This window comes from Oncorhynchus gorbuscha, unplaced genomic scaffold (assembly GCF_021184085.1).
Source record: "Oncorhynchus gorbuscha isolate QuinsamMale2020 ecotype Even-year unplaced genomic scaffold, OgorEven_v1.0 Un_scaffold_2503, whole genome shotgun sequence".
NCBI classification, from domain to species: Eukaryota; Metazoa; Chordata; class Actinopteri; order Salmoniformes; family Salmonidae; genus Oncorhynchus; species Oncorhynchus gorbuscha.
The window spans coordinates 1-15,132 of NW_025746997.1; the positions used below are offsets into that span (position 1 = coordinate 1).

The window sequence follows — 15,132 nt, forward strand, 5'->3', positions numbered from 1 at the left end:
ATTGATGCATTAGCACATTGTATATATCTATACTGTATCTACAGATTGAGTACTTACAGGAAATCCATCAGAAACTGCTCTATCAAAACTGCATCAAACACCTGCACTGTGACAGGCTAAAATATAAGCCTGTTCTGTTCTGTTAATGAGACCATTTAGACAGCAGAGACAGCCCTCAATATTCCATCAATATTCCATTTGCTAACATTCAGCTCTGCATCGTCATAGAATAGTCATATGTTTGAGTTAGGTCTCAGAATAGTCATTTAGCTTTACATTAGGTTTAGGTCTCAGAATAGTTTTAGCTTTACAGTAGGGTTAGGTCTCAGAATAGTCATTTAGGTATTAGGTCTCAGAATAGTCATTTAGCTTTACATTAGGGTTAGGTCTCAGAATAGTCATTTAGCTTTACATTAGGGTTAGGTCCAGAATGTCATTTAGACATTAGGTTTAGGTCTCAGAATAGTCATATGAGACAGCACTGAGACAGAATAGAATTTAGCTTTACATTAGGTTTAGGTCAGCATTTAGCTTTACATTAGGCTTAGGTCTCAGAATAGTCATTTAGCTTTACATTAGGCTTAGGTCTCAGAATAGTCATATGTTTGAGTTAGGTCTCAGAATAGTCATTTAGCTTTACAGTAGGCTTAGGTCTCAGAATAGTCATTTAGCTTTACATTAGGCTTAGGTCTCAGAATAGTCATATGTTTGAGTTAGGTCTCAGAATAGTCATTTAGCTTTATATTAGGGTTAGGTCTCAGAATAGTCATTTAGCTTTACATTAGGCTTAGGTCTCAGAATAGTCATTTAGCTTTAAATTAGGGTTAGGTCTCAGAATAGTCATATGTTTGAGTTAGGTCTCAGAATAGTCATTTAGCTTTACATTAGGGTTGGGTCTCAGAATAGTCATATGTTTGAGTTAGGTCTCAGAATAGTCATTTAGCTTTACATTAGGCTTAGGTCTCAGAATAGTCATATGTTTGAGTTAGGTCTCAGAATAGTCATTTAGCTTTACATTAGGATTATATCTCAGAATAGTCATTTAGCTTTACATTAGGTTTGGGTCTCAGAATAGTCATATGTTTGAGTTAGGTCTCAGAATAGTCATTTAGCTTTACATTAGGCTTAGGTCTCAGAATAGTCATTTAGCTTTACAGTAGGGTTAGGTCTCAGAATAGTCATATGTTTGAGTTAGGACTCAGAATAGTCATTTAGCTTTACATTAGGGTTAGGTCTCAGAATAGTCATTTAGCTTTACATTAGGCTTAGGTCTCAGAATAGTCATTTAGCTTTACATTAGGTTTAGGTCTCAGAATAGTCATTTAGCTTTACATTAGGTTTAGGTCTCAGAATAGTCATTTAGCTTTACATTAGGGTTAGGTCTCAGAATAGTCATATGTTTGAGTTAGGTCTCAGAATAGTCATTTAGCTTTACATTAGGCTTAGGTCTCAGAATAGTCATTTAGCTTTACATTAGGTTTAGGTCTCAGAATAGTCATTTAGCTTTACATTAGGCTTAGGTCTCAGAATATATTTAGTTTACATTAGGGTTCAGAATAGTCATTTAGCTTTACAGTAGGGTTCGGTCTCAGAATAGTCATTTAGCTTTACATTAGGCTTAGGTCTCAGAATAGTCATTTAGCTTTACATTAGGGTTCGGTCTCAGAATAGTCATTCAGCTTTACATTAGGGTTGGGTCTCAGAATAGTCATTTAGCTTTACAGTAGGGTTAGGTCTCAGAATAGTCATTTAGCTTTACAGTAGGGTTAGGTCTCAGAATAGTCATTTAGCTTTACAGTAGGGTTAGGTCTCAGAATAGTCATTTAGCTTTACAGTAGGGTTAGGTCTCAGAATAGTCATTTAGCTTTACAGTAGGGTTAGGTCTCAGAATAGTCATTTAGCTTTACATTAGGCTTAGGTCTCAGAATAGTCATTTAGCTTTACAGTAGGGTTGGGTCTCAGAAGAATCATTTAGCTTTACAGAATAGTCATTTAGCTTTACATTAGGGTTGGGTCAGCATTTAGCACATTAGGCTTAGGTCTCAGAATAGTCATTTAGCTTTACAGTAGGCTTAGGTCTCAGAATAGTCATTTAGCTTTACATTAGGCTTAGGTCTCAGAATAGTCATTTAGCTTTACATTAGGGTTGGGTCTCAGAATAGTCATTTAGCTTTACATTAGGCTTAGGTCTCAGAATAGTCATTTAGCTTTACATTAGGATTATATCTCAGAATAGTAATTCAGCTTTACATTAGGGTTCGGTCTCAGAATAGTCATTTAGCTTTACATTAGGGTTAGGTCTCAGAATAGTCATTTAGCTTTACAGTAGGGTTCGGTCTCAGAATAGTCATTTAGCTTTACATTAGAGTTAGGTCTCAGAATAGTCATTTAGCTTTACATTAGGCTTAGGTCTCAGAATAGTCATTTAGCTTTACATTAGGCTTAGGTCTCAGAATAGTCATTTAGCTTTACAGTAGGGTTCGGTCTCAAGCCACTGAAACTGACTAAATGAATGTGTATGATGTCCCTCAACACCTATAGCTACTTTCCAAACTCAATAGGACTGCTGTGAAATTAGACACAAAAAATCTTATTCATGTGAGTCCTACAGTTGTTTCTACACAAAGCAGTCATAACAGACCCTTGTTCAAACGTGTATGCATGTACAAGACCAATACAAGTGAAAGACTTTATGATTAAGTGTTGAATACATGTTCTAAACATTAAATTGAAAGATGTTTATAAAATGTCTTGTTCTGTCAAATTGTCATTCCAATTATACGTTTAGGCATTAACTCTGAATTCTTACGGTTAGGCATTAACTCAATGGTTAAAGTAAGGGTTAAGGTTTGAGATCATTTTAATATTTTTATTTTAAGCCTAACGTTCTATCGCTGGATTCGAACAGGCGACCTTCAGCTGGAACCAGAAGCAGCTGCTGACACACATCCGCCATTTCGCCCACAAACACATTTTAAGAGTAATAGCACTAACTGTTGCCCCAAGTTACCGGTTTTCCACGTCATCTCCCGACGTCTTCAAAACATTGATGGCTAACGAATACTGACTTGTTCCACCGGTGGCCTGTCTGGATTAATTGACATATTGAGATCTAATTAAATGTTTAACCTTTATTGGTCTGAAGAATATACGAATGTTACTGTAAATTGCAATCTATCCTCATAAAAGGAGCATCTTGGTATATTTTATTTCAATATGTATAATAATTCCATGCTACAGAGACGGTCATGGCGAGATGAACATTTTGTAAATTGTTTCACAGTCAGTCTCAGTAGTGGGAAGTGATGTTGATGCGAGGTTATCCTGCACTGCGCTGCTCTCCCAGTGTTCTGGCTGCGTCATTAATCAACCAGAGAAATTATGAAGTGACAGGTTAATGAATTGAATGTTATAGAAACTGGAAACTCAAGTTAACGATGCATTTAACAAGACTCAACAATTATTACAGTAGCGCAACGATAGGTCCACTCTCTCGGGATATACAGACCTATCCACTCAAATGCATACCTTTATAAGAGCATTGAGTCAAAGTTGACAAAAAATAAACGTTTTCCCCCCTCAGAAACATCGCAAACATACAGATAAATATTCTGACGTGTTATTTATAAGCATGGTTTTATTTCAAAGTAAAACAGATATGACAAACTGTATAAAAGCTAATCCATTAATTCCAGTGTGCAGTTCAGGTGATTAATACGAGTCATGAGTGATGATGCTGTCTAAATAAGATACGTGCATCTGTCTTCATTTATATAGTAAGATTAAAGCCATTATTCACTTTATGATAAGACTGATAGATAATGATCTATTATCATTTACATTTAATCTCCAATGAACTTCTGCCAACCAACCTCCCTTACAGTACATCCAGTAGGCCTGTTGCCATATTGTTGTACATTAAAGTACACTTCATAACAATCATATACCGCTCTACATTAAATGGACGCCGTCTGTCACAGAAGAGCGCTCTCTTTTTGAAACGCTAAACCAGAATGAACCTCCGAGCAGCCTTCATTTCGATCTAAAAGCATACACTGGGTAATCTAAATATTTCATAGGGACGTGATAACACAAGCAGGATAATGAAAATGGATACGGAGAGGCCGCCTGGACAATACAGTTTACTGCACACGTCCATCAAACGTCCCTGTCTTTTCCATTGTGGAACACATGAGTACAGCAAAGCCCAAGTTTTAGATGATCTAACGCGGTTACATAGATTTTACTGTAATAACCAAGCAAACATTATGTGTTATGAAATCAAAAACATGAGGTCAGTTTTAGATGTCATTATTCGTAATAAAAAAATGGAAAACAAAACTATCAATGAGGGCAAATGTAGATGAACTTGACAGAACCCCCATGTGTGTGTGCGCGTGTGTGTCCAAATAGCACCCGTTTCTCCAATCAAAGGAAACATCTTGTCGAAACCAAGTGATGTCAAATTTGCCCCAAAACCAGAACGACCGACAGCCCAATATTTTGTTTAAAATATATTTAGCATTGGCTTGTTTATCCAATTGATTTCGTTGAGATTAAAATATATTTTGCAATGAATTTGAACAATGACTTTGTTTTTTTATTAAACGCCCCAAAAAAGTTTGAATAATTATGTTTGAATAATTAAGTTTGAATAATTAAGTTTGAATAATTAAGTGTGGCTTCTGGTGTCATTTACAGTTTAATGCAAATGAAAAGTCCTGTCAGGTCGGTCTCGTCCTCTGACCTGGCGCTCATGTTCCCGGTAAATGTTAAATGTGACTGTTTTGGTCTGAGGTGTCACACTAATTCAATTGATCGACAGAACACTCTGTTTATAAACTCTACAAGAAACTTGCCTCATACAGTCTTAACTTAATTTGAGCACAGGTTCCTTCATCTGTAGATGTGCGGTAATTATGCTGTGGGTAGCCTATGATATTGTGTTGGCGGGTCTCGAGGTAGCCATCCATCACCCTCCTCGAGCTGTCACCCAGGGCTTGGCGTTCCAGCTGGGAACAGAGGAGAACATCATCATTAATTTGAGTGTGACCCCCGGGCTATTCACATGTCTGAACCCAGGCTTCTCTAAGCAAGTCAGCACACCGTGGAACCCGTCTCTGCCCGCTGCCCTACCCAGCTGAGACCCAGACCCACCCCGGCCCCAGAGCAGACCCAGACCCACCCCGGCCCCAGAGCAGACCCAGACCCACCCCGGCCCCAGAGCAGACCCAGACCCACCCCAGCCCCAGAGCAGACCCAGACCCACCCCGGCCCCAGAGCAGACCCAGACCCACCCCGGCCCCAGAGCAGACCCAGACCCACATCACACCCCCAGCCCCCTGACACTCCACACATTAAAGTTATTGGAGAAATGACTTCCAGCTTTAGGCTGGAAAATTAACGGAGAGCAAACTCTGACTCTGTCATTTTGCCAAGAGGAGAATAACACGAGGGAAATTCTGAAAATGTGATACAACATAATGTTTTTCTTCAGAGATTTAAACGTTTTATGAAGATGAAGTTAAACTTAATTGCAGTGGCATTTATCGAAATCAATGTTAATTGGTGTAACCCAAATAATGACCAAATCTCAAGGGAACCAAGTGAAGATGGGGCCATGATGAGAGCGAATAACACTTTAATGTTCAGTAAATTTGTATTATTGGCAAAGCTGGTAAAATACTACAAATCTCCCGCGTTTGTTTTGTGAACTATCCACATTGAAATGTGTATATGTTCATTAATGGCCTCTATAATGACTAACGGGAGTAATTATAATTACAATCAAACACCTTCCTCCTGCTTCACATGTTTAACTGCACCGATGAGATCTACATCGAGATAAGGAATGGTATATTCAAATCATGGGTTCATTGATTCATTGAATTTCAATCCGGTTAAAAGTCTCAAAGTCTTTGTCCCGCTCCCTATTACTTGTCCGATGTTTATCCCCAGAAATGCATATTGAAGGTACAGTCGGGACACTGAGTGGGTTTCTTCTGACGTCAGAGGTACTGGTGTTTAAAACAACCTGCATCAGGGCTGAGGTGTTTTTATACTAGTGGTTTTTATAAAGCAAAATATGTATTTCTTACATCAAAGTCATCAGTCTGGACAAATATATTTCATTGTCTAAATTCATTTGCACATTATACGAGTTAAAAAGACACGTGGAAAAGAGAGGGCGCATTTTGGAGAGGCGTTTTGGGGGCATTTTAGCAAATTAAACATGGTAGTGTGGCTCGCCCTATAAGCCTCCAGCCTACTGCCTGTGCTTACCAATCAATTGGTACATTGAAACAGTGCAAGGCTACGTTACTATAGCGAGGAGACCTGCAGGCTCGCTTTATCTCCGAATATTGGGACCTCTCTACAATGTCATATCCACAATTCGGATATCCCTACTCGTCTGTACCACAAGTAAGTTACCTTCTCGCTTATCAACTGAATATTCGGTCACATTTCATCACTATTGATTCTTATATTGATTAAATGTTGATCATGTGATTCACTTTCAACAAGAAAGGAGACAGCATTGTATATTAATGCACTGTATCGGAATTGTATTATGTTACCGTAAATGGCTCATGATACCTGCTCTTTGAACGGTAAAGGTAAGGAGGGTAACCAGAACCGGGCGCAGTCCGACCTATCGTCAACTGATTTCTACTAGTTAATAGCCTCGGAACGTGTGTTTTTCATCTGATATCCCACATGCCGACCTGTTTTGTGGACATGCGGTGCTGTTGTGTCGGGGGCTGGATAGATAACCCAACTGGGGTCTTTTTGGCAATCATCCAGAACATGTCTTTTTGGCAATCATCCAGAACATGTCTTTTGGGAAAACGCATTTGGGGATTCTGGAAACATTTGACACATTTTAATTATAAGGGTTGTTTTGCAATTAGCCTAAGCATCAATACCACTAATTCTCTGTATTCTATTTTGTTTATTTGCCCACTGTACGTTGTAAATAAGTTGTTCTGTTCTTGCATTTCAGTTCCTCATGACAACCAACTCGTTGACAACTTGCTGCGAGTCTAGCGGCAGTAGCATCGCTGACTCCAGGGTGACAGCCTCCGCCCAGACGCCGGTCTACTGCCCAGTGTACGAGAGCCGGTTGTTGGCCACCGCCAGACACGAGCTGAGCTCCGCAGCTGCTCTGGGGGTGTATGGGAACCCATACACCGGGAGTCAAGGCTATGGAAATTACGTTACTTATGGAACCGACGCGTCTGCTTTCTACTCGCTGGTATGGTTACTATAATATAGTATGATATCATAATAATTCTACTCATCTCTCCATGGCAGTGACGCTGTATCTATAGCATGTAGCCTACAGTCACAGAGCTGTATCTATATAGCCTATTTCACAGAGCTGTATCTATATAGCTTATAGTCACAGAGCTGTATCTATATAGCCTTTACCCTAGTCACAGAGCTGTATCTATATAGCCTATAGCCTAGTCACAGCTGTATCTATATAGACTACAGTCACAGAGCTGTATCTATATAGCCTATAGTCTAGTCACAGAGCTGTATCTATATAGCCTATAGTCACAGAGCTGTATCTATATAGACTATAGTCACAGAGATGTATCTATATAGCCTATAGTCTAGTCACAGAGCTGTATCTTTATAGCCTATAGTCACAGAGCTGTATCTATATAGCCTATAGTCACAGAGCTGTATCTATATAGCTTCTAGTCACAGAGCTGTATCTATATAGCCGACAGTCACAGAGCTGTATCTATATAGCCTATAGCCTAGTCATAGAGCTGTATCTATATAGCCTATAGTCACAGAGCTGTATCTATATAGCCTATAGTCACAGAGCTGTATCTATATAGCCGACAGTCACAGAGCTGTATCTATATAGCCGACAGTCACAGAGCTGTATCTATATAGCCGACAGTCACAGAGCTGTATCTATATAGCCTATAGCCTAGTCATAGAGCTGTATCTATATAGCCTATAGTCACAGAGCTGTATCTATATAGCCTATAGTCACAGAGATGTATCTATATAGCCTATAGTCACAGAGATGTATCTATATAGCCTATAGTCTAGTCACAGAGCTGTATCTTTATAGCCTATAGTCACAGAGCTGTATCTATATAGCCGACAGTCACAGAGCTGTATCTATATAGCCGACAGTCACAGAGCTGTATCTATATAGCCTCACAGAGCTGTATCTAGCCTATAGCTAGTCATAGAGCTGTATCTATATAGCCTATAGTCACAGAGCTGTATCTATATAGCCTATAGTCACAGAGCTGTATCTATATAGCCGACAGTCACAGAGCTGTATCTATATAGCTGACAGTCACAGAGCTGTATCTATATAGCTTCTAGTCACAGAGCTGTATCTATATAGCCGACAGTCACAGAGCTGTATCTATATAGCCTATAGCCTAGTCATAGAGCTGTATCTATATAGCCTATAGTCACAGAGCTGTATCTATATAGCCTATAGTCACAGAGCTGTATCTATATAGCCGACAGTCACAGAGCTGTATCTATATAGCCGACAGTCACAGAGCTGTATCTATATAGCCGACAGTCACAGAGCTGTATCTATATAGCCTATAGCCTAGTCATAGAGCTGTATCTATATAGCCTATAGTCACAGAGCTGTATCTATATAGCCTATAGTCACAGAGATGTATCTATATAGCCTATAGTCACAGAGATGTATCTATATAGCCTATAGTCTAGTCACAGAGCTGTATCTTTATAGCCTATAGTCACAGAGCTGTATCTATATAGCCGACAGTCACAGAGCTGTATCTATATAGCCGACAGTCACAGAGCTGTATCTATATAGCCGACAGTCACAGAGCTGTATCTATATAGCCTATAGCCTAGTCATAGAGCTGTATCTATATAGCCTATAGTCACAGAGCTGTATCTATATAGCCTATAGTCACAGAGCTGTATCTATATAGCCGACAGTCACAGAGCTGTATCTATATAGCCGACAGTCACAGAGCTGTATCTATATAGCCTATAGCCTAGTCACAGAGATGTATCTGTATAGACTACAGTCTAAAGTCACAGGACGCCGCTTTACACACAAGGTCTGACTGTTCTTGATGCACAAAACCTGTCTTCACAGTGAAACAACTGCAGGCTATGACTGAATAGTCAAGTGCAACTTCTGATGAAAAAGTTGAGTTTGGCAAGTGATAGTGTCAGGTGAAAATATGTACTGTAACCTGCAATATGCCACCTATGTTAAGAATGGATTTCTTTAATTCTTTAACTACAACTTATACTACAGTGTGCTCCATTATGTCTCTGTCATTGTTTCAGATATAACTTGACTTTGCTATTGAACAACATGTTTAGTTACTGTTATTGTGTGTGTGTGTGTGTGTGTGTGTGTGTGTGTGTGTGTGTGTGTGTGTGTGTGTGTGTGTGTGTGTGTGTGTGTGTGTGTGTGTGTGTGTGTGTGTGTGTGTGTGTGTGTGTGTGTGTGTGTGTGTGTGTGTGTGTGTGTGTGTGTTGAAATGGGAACACTAGACTTTATGTGTGAAATTATTAAAACACAGAAATAATTAAGTCCATTAATGTCAATAGTGTCACATTTTCCTGACTGACAGTCTGTCTTGTTGCAGGGGACATACGATACCAAAGATGCAACAGCACCCGCGCATGCAGGGATAACCCAGGCTACAGCGTACTACCCCATTGACCCCACTCTGGGACATTATCAGTACGACAGGTAGGGTTACTATAATAATAATAATAATAATGTACTACCCCATTGACCCCAATCTGGGACATTATCAATACAACAGGTAGGGTTACTATAATAATAATAATGTACTATCTGTGTGATCCTGCTCAGTACCAGTATGACAGGTATGGTTACTATAATAATAATAATGTACTACCCCATTGACCCCACTCTGGGACATTATCAATACGACAGGTAGGGTTACTATAATAATAATAATAATAATGTACTACCCCATTGACCCCACTCTGGGACATTATCAGTACGACAGGTAGGGTTACTATAATAATAATAATAATAATAATGTACTACCCCATTGACCCCACTCTGGGACATTATCAATACGACAGGTAGGGTTACTATAATAATAATAATAATAATAATGTACTACCCCATTGACCCCACTCTGGGACATTATCAATACGACAGGTAGGGTTACTATAATAATAATAATAATAATGTACTACCCCATTGACCCCACTCTGGGACATTATCAATACGACAGGTAGGGTTACTATAATAATAATAATAATAATAATAATGTACTACCCCATTGACCCCAATCTGGGACATTATCAGTACGACAGGTAGGGTTACTATAATAATAATAATAATAATAATGTACTACCCCATTGACCCCACTCTGGGACATTATCAGTACGACAGGTAGGGTTACTATAATAATAATAATAATAATAATGTACTACCCCATTGACCCCACTCTGGGACATTATCAGTACGACAGGTAGGGTTACTATAATAATAATAATAATAATAATGTACTACCCCATTGACCCCACTCTGGGACATTATCAGTACGACAGGTAGGGTTACTATAATAATAATAATAATAATGTACTACTACCCCATTGACCCCACTCTGGGACATTATCAGTACGACAGGTAGGGTTACTATAATAATAATAATAATAATGTACTACCCCATTGACCCCAATCTGGGACATTATCAATACGACATGTAGGGTTACTATAATAATAATAATAATAATGTACTATCTGTGTGATCCTGCTCAGTACCAGTATGACAGGTAGGGTTACTATAATAATAATAATGTACTATCTGTGTGATCCTGCTCAGTACCAGTATGACAGGTATGGTTACTATAATAATAATAGTAATAATAAGAATTGTGTACTACCTATATGACCTTACTCTTGCACAGTACTAATATGACAGGTAGGGTTACTATAATAATAATAATAGTAATAATAAGAATTGTGTACTACCTATATGACCTTACTCTTGCACAGTACCAGTATGACAGGTAGGGTTACTATAATAATAATAATAATAATAATAATGATAAGATATGACCTTACTTGCACAGTACTAATATGACAGCTATGGTTAATAATAATATGAATAATAATCATAATAATGATAAGATTCACCATAATAATCATAATAATGATAAGATTCACCATAATAATCATAATAATGATAAGATTCACCATAATAATCATAATAATGATAAGATTCACCATAATAATCATAATAATGATAAGATTCACCATAATAATCATAATAATGATAAGATTCACCATAATAATCATAATAATGATAAGATTCACCATAATAATCATAATAATAACAATATTGATAACAGCAATAATAATAATAATAACAATGATAATAATAATTATCATCACATTATTATTATTATTAATGATAAAACAAACAATAATGATGATTGTAATAATATTCCTAATAATAATCATGTTAATATAATGTACTATCTGTGTGATCCTGCTCAGTACCAATATGAGTTAGCAACATTACACACATAATTATGTTCTGTCAAATGGTAGGCCATTTGCCAATCCTTCATATGTGTGTTCACTGACATAAGTCACCTTACCTCTTAGTTAACAACTATTAGAAAACCCCTGTCTGTTAGAGTACTGGCTTCCAAATGGTCTGGGAATATCATGCCTGATCAAATTCATAGGATCAGTTGATTAGTTGCCAAACTTGAAACTGTTCTTATTGAAGTGTATAATAGGCTTACATGAACTCCACTAGAGAAGTCGGACATAGTTATATCCCTGGGCTTAGCCTCCAGGAGGACCCAAAGTGCTGAGTATTACACTAATGCTTTAGGCCCTTTCACCTGGGGCTGCATCATTACACTCAATCAGACAATTCTCCAGTCTGTTTGCCCCAGTCTTCTGGATGGAGAGACAGCTAGCTTAGCGGTGCCCTGTGTTTATTCGCCTAGCAGTCAGTCTTCTGGATGGAGAGACAGCTAGCTTAGCGGTGCTCTGTGTTTACTCACCTAACTGTCAGTCTTCAGGATGGAGAGACAGCTAGCCTATGGGTGCCCTGTGTTAACTCACCTAACAGTCAGTCTTCTGGATGGAGAGACAGCTAGCTTAGCGGTGCTCTGTGTTTACTCACCTAACTGTCCGTCGTCTGGATGGAGAGACAGCTAGCCTATGGGTGCCCTGTGTTAACTCACCTAACAGTCAGTCTTCTGGATGGAGAGACAGCTAGCTTAGCGGTGCCCTGTGTTTATTCACCTAACTGTCCGTCGTCTGGATGGAGAGACAGCTAGCCTATGGGTGCCCTGTGTTAACTCACCTAACTGTCCGTCGTCTGGATGGAGAGACAGCTAGCCTATGGGTGCCCTGTGTTTACTCACCTAACATGGCTTGAGCACAGTCATATAGGGACATTATTATTTTGTAAAAGCTCCCCGGGGGTATGTTGGGCTGCAGTGTACTGCTAGATGAATCAACACTATGCATTTCTAATGGACAGGACACAAGGAGTTCTTATCTTGCCTCTCTTCTGCTACAAGACCCTATATATAGATATATAGGCCTACTGTTACATAGAAACATTGTTGTAACTCATCTTCACTACTAGATATGGCTGTATGGATGGAGGGACCAGGAGGAAGAACGCCACCCGGGAGACAACCAGCACACTGAAGGCCTGGCTACAGGAGCACAGGAAGAACCCCTACCCCACTAAGGGAGAGAAGATCATGTTGGCCATCATTACTAAAATGACCCTGACGCAGGTGTCCACCTGGTTTGCAAACGCCAGGAGGAGGCTGAAGAAGGAGAACAAGATGACGTGGCCTCCGAGGAACAAGTGTTCTGATGAGAAGAGATATGATGAGGATGATGAGGCGTCTCAGGAGGAGAACATCAACAGTGAGAACAACGATGATGGTCAGTCCTGGTTCTTTATACAACAAATTAACAGTGTTCTAGTGATGATTCTTCATGTAACAAATTAACAAGTTAACAGTGTTCTAGTGATGATTCTTCATGTAACAAATTAACAAATTAACAGTGTTCTAGTCCTGGTTCTTTATACAACAAATTAACAGTGTTCTATCCTGTTCTAGTGATGATTCTTCATGTAACAAATTAACAGTGTTCTAGTCCTGGTTCTTCATTTAACAAATTAACAGTGTTCTAGTCCTGGTTCTTCATTTAACAAATTAACAGTGTTCTAGTCCTGGTTCTTCATTTAACAAATTAACAGTGTTCTAGTGATGATTATTTATGTAAAACACTAACAGGTGAATAGTCCTGGTTCTTAATTTTATTTTTAACTAGTCAAGTCAGTAAAGAACAAATTCTTATTTATAATGATGGCCTAGGAACAGTGGGTTAACTGCCTTATTCAGGGGCGGAACGACAGATGTTTACATTGTCAGCTCGGGGATTCGATCCAGCAATCTTTCGGTTACTTCTCCACTAGACTACCTGCTGCCCTTTATGCAACACATTAACAGTGGAATAGACCTTTACCAGAGGAAGTATGACCCTAAATGTATCATGGAAATGGCTTAATGGCCTAATGGAAATGAAAACACTTTGGGCTGCTTTAGGATGTTTTTTTAGATACATTAAAAAGTGAACTGAAAAGCTTGTATGCACAAGATACACATACATCTAGTTACCACAATGTTACCATGTTAAGACCCATTTATTCTGCTGTAATGCAAAGTGCTATGAAACTGCATGGACATCTACCTCATCTTCTTTGAATAGTCATATCTGCCAGGCCTAAGCTCGTTTCAATGATATGATGCTGAATGCTTCAATGATATTTGACAGTGATACTTTGTATTACAGTTTGATTCCCCTCTTATCGCTGATGACTCATATCCGTTAATTTCCAGAGAAAGATAAGGATCTCGCGCTGAGTGACCTGGATGACTTCGACATGATCGAATCAGAGAGCTCGGAGTGCGAGCTCAAACACCAGTACCTCATGAACACTCACATGACGACAACTGACTGTTCGAACGACCATCTGAAGGACACATCTTTAAAGATCAGCATACCTGTGTCCCTGGGCGGGGAGCAGCAGCACAGTAAAACCTCACCAGAGGGCTGCGGCAGCCGGCAGGGGAAAGCTTGCTACCAACAACAGATACTGGACGGTAAACCACGGATTTGGTCGTTGGCCCAGACGGCCACGTCTCTGAACCAGGCGGATTACCCGTCCTGTATGTTGAGGTGTCAGCCTCAGCCGGGCCTGCCCGCCTCTCCGGCCGCCTCCTCCCCTATCACCGTTCTAGACAGACGGCAGGACTCTCCCGTTACAACTCTCAGAAACTGGGTGGATGGGGTTTTCCACGACCCGTTGTTCAGACACAGTACTTTGAACCAGGCCCTGACCAACACCACGGTCTCGTGGACCACGACCACCAAGGGTTCGATACTAGAGACCGGTGCTCTGGAACGTTCTGTTGGGAGCGTCAAAGGACTTCCGTCTCTACAGCACCAAGACTCCACGAAGGACAATATGAATTTCCATAAAACTGTTAACAAACACTTCTGCTCTTAACACACCAAACCTGCTTTAGTTTATTATTCTGTGGGGGTTACTTTTTTGTTGTTGCAAGGATATATTTATGTAATCATATTGGCATTTCACTGGTGAAACTTCCAAACAGGATTCGTTTGAGCGTATTGCTATTTCGTTAAAAAGCACGTAGGCCCGCCTACAAATCTACTGTATCTAAATGTATAACTGACAGTTAACATTATAAATATGTTTTTTTACACTATTCTTTTTCTTATAGCATGCAGATGTTAATAATTTCTATTAAACATTCTTTAAAAAACAGCCGTCATTAATCGATGGTTTGTGAGTATCACTGATGAAAGAAAAAAGTCACAAATGACCAGTTCTAAAATTGAAGGAGTGTGTTTCAAGTTTGTTCACAAATAAAACGTCGATTTCTGATGAGATCGTGTTCAGATTGCGTCAATGCTGGTCGCTGTCCAATGTGCTGAAATTATAGCCTATAACGTTTTAAGAATTTGCGATAAAAAAATATATCTTTGCGTCTTCATCGCCTTGTCTTTAGCTTATCCTATCTTTTTATTTGCTTTTG

The 15,132-nt window shown here is 39.2% G+C and overlaps 1 protein-coding gene across 1 annotated transcript; it reads left to right on the forward strand.

Moving 5' to 3' along the window:
* The first annotated feature begins 6,145 nt into the window (after positions 1-6,145).
* LOC124025878 (iroquois-class homeodomain protein irx-4-A-like) lies at positions 6,146-14,895 on the forward strand. The gene is made up of 5 exons (XM_046339193.1): positions 6,146-6,423; positions 7,004-7,255; positions 9,624-9,730; positions 12,636-12,946; positions 13,909-14,895. Exons 1-5 carry the CDS (start codon positions 6,379-6,381, stop codon positions 14,577-14,579), a joined length of 1,386 nt encoding a protein of 461 aa, XP_046195149.1. The 5' UTR covers positions 6,146-6,378; the 3' UTR covers positions 14,580-14,895.
* The last annotated feature ends 237 nt before the right edge of the window (positions 14,896-15,132 follow it).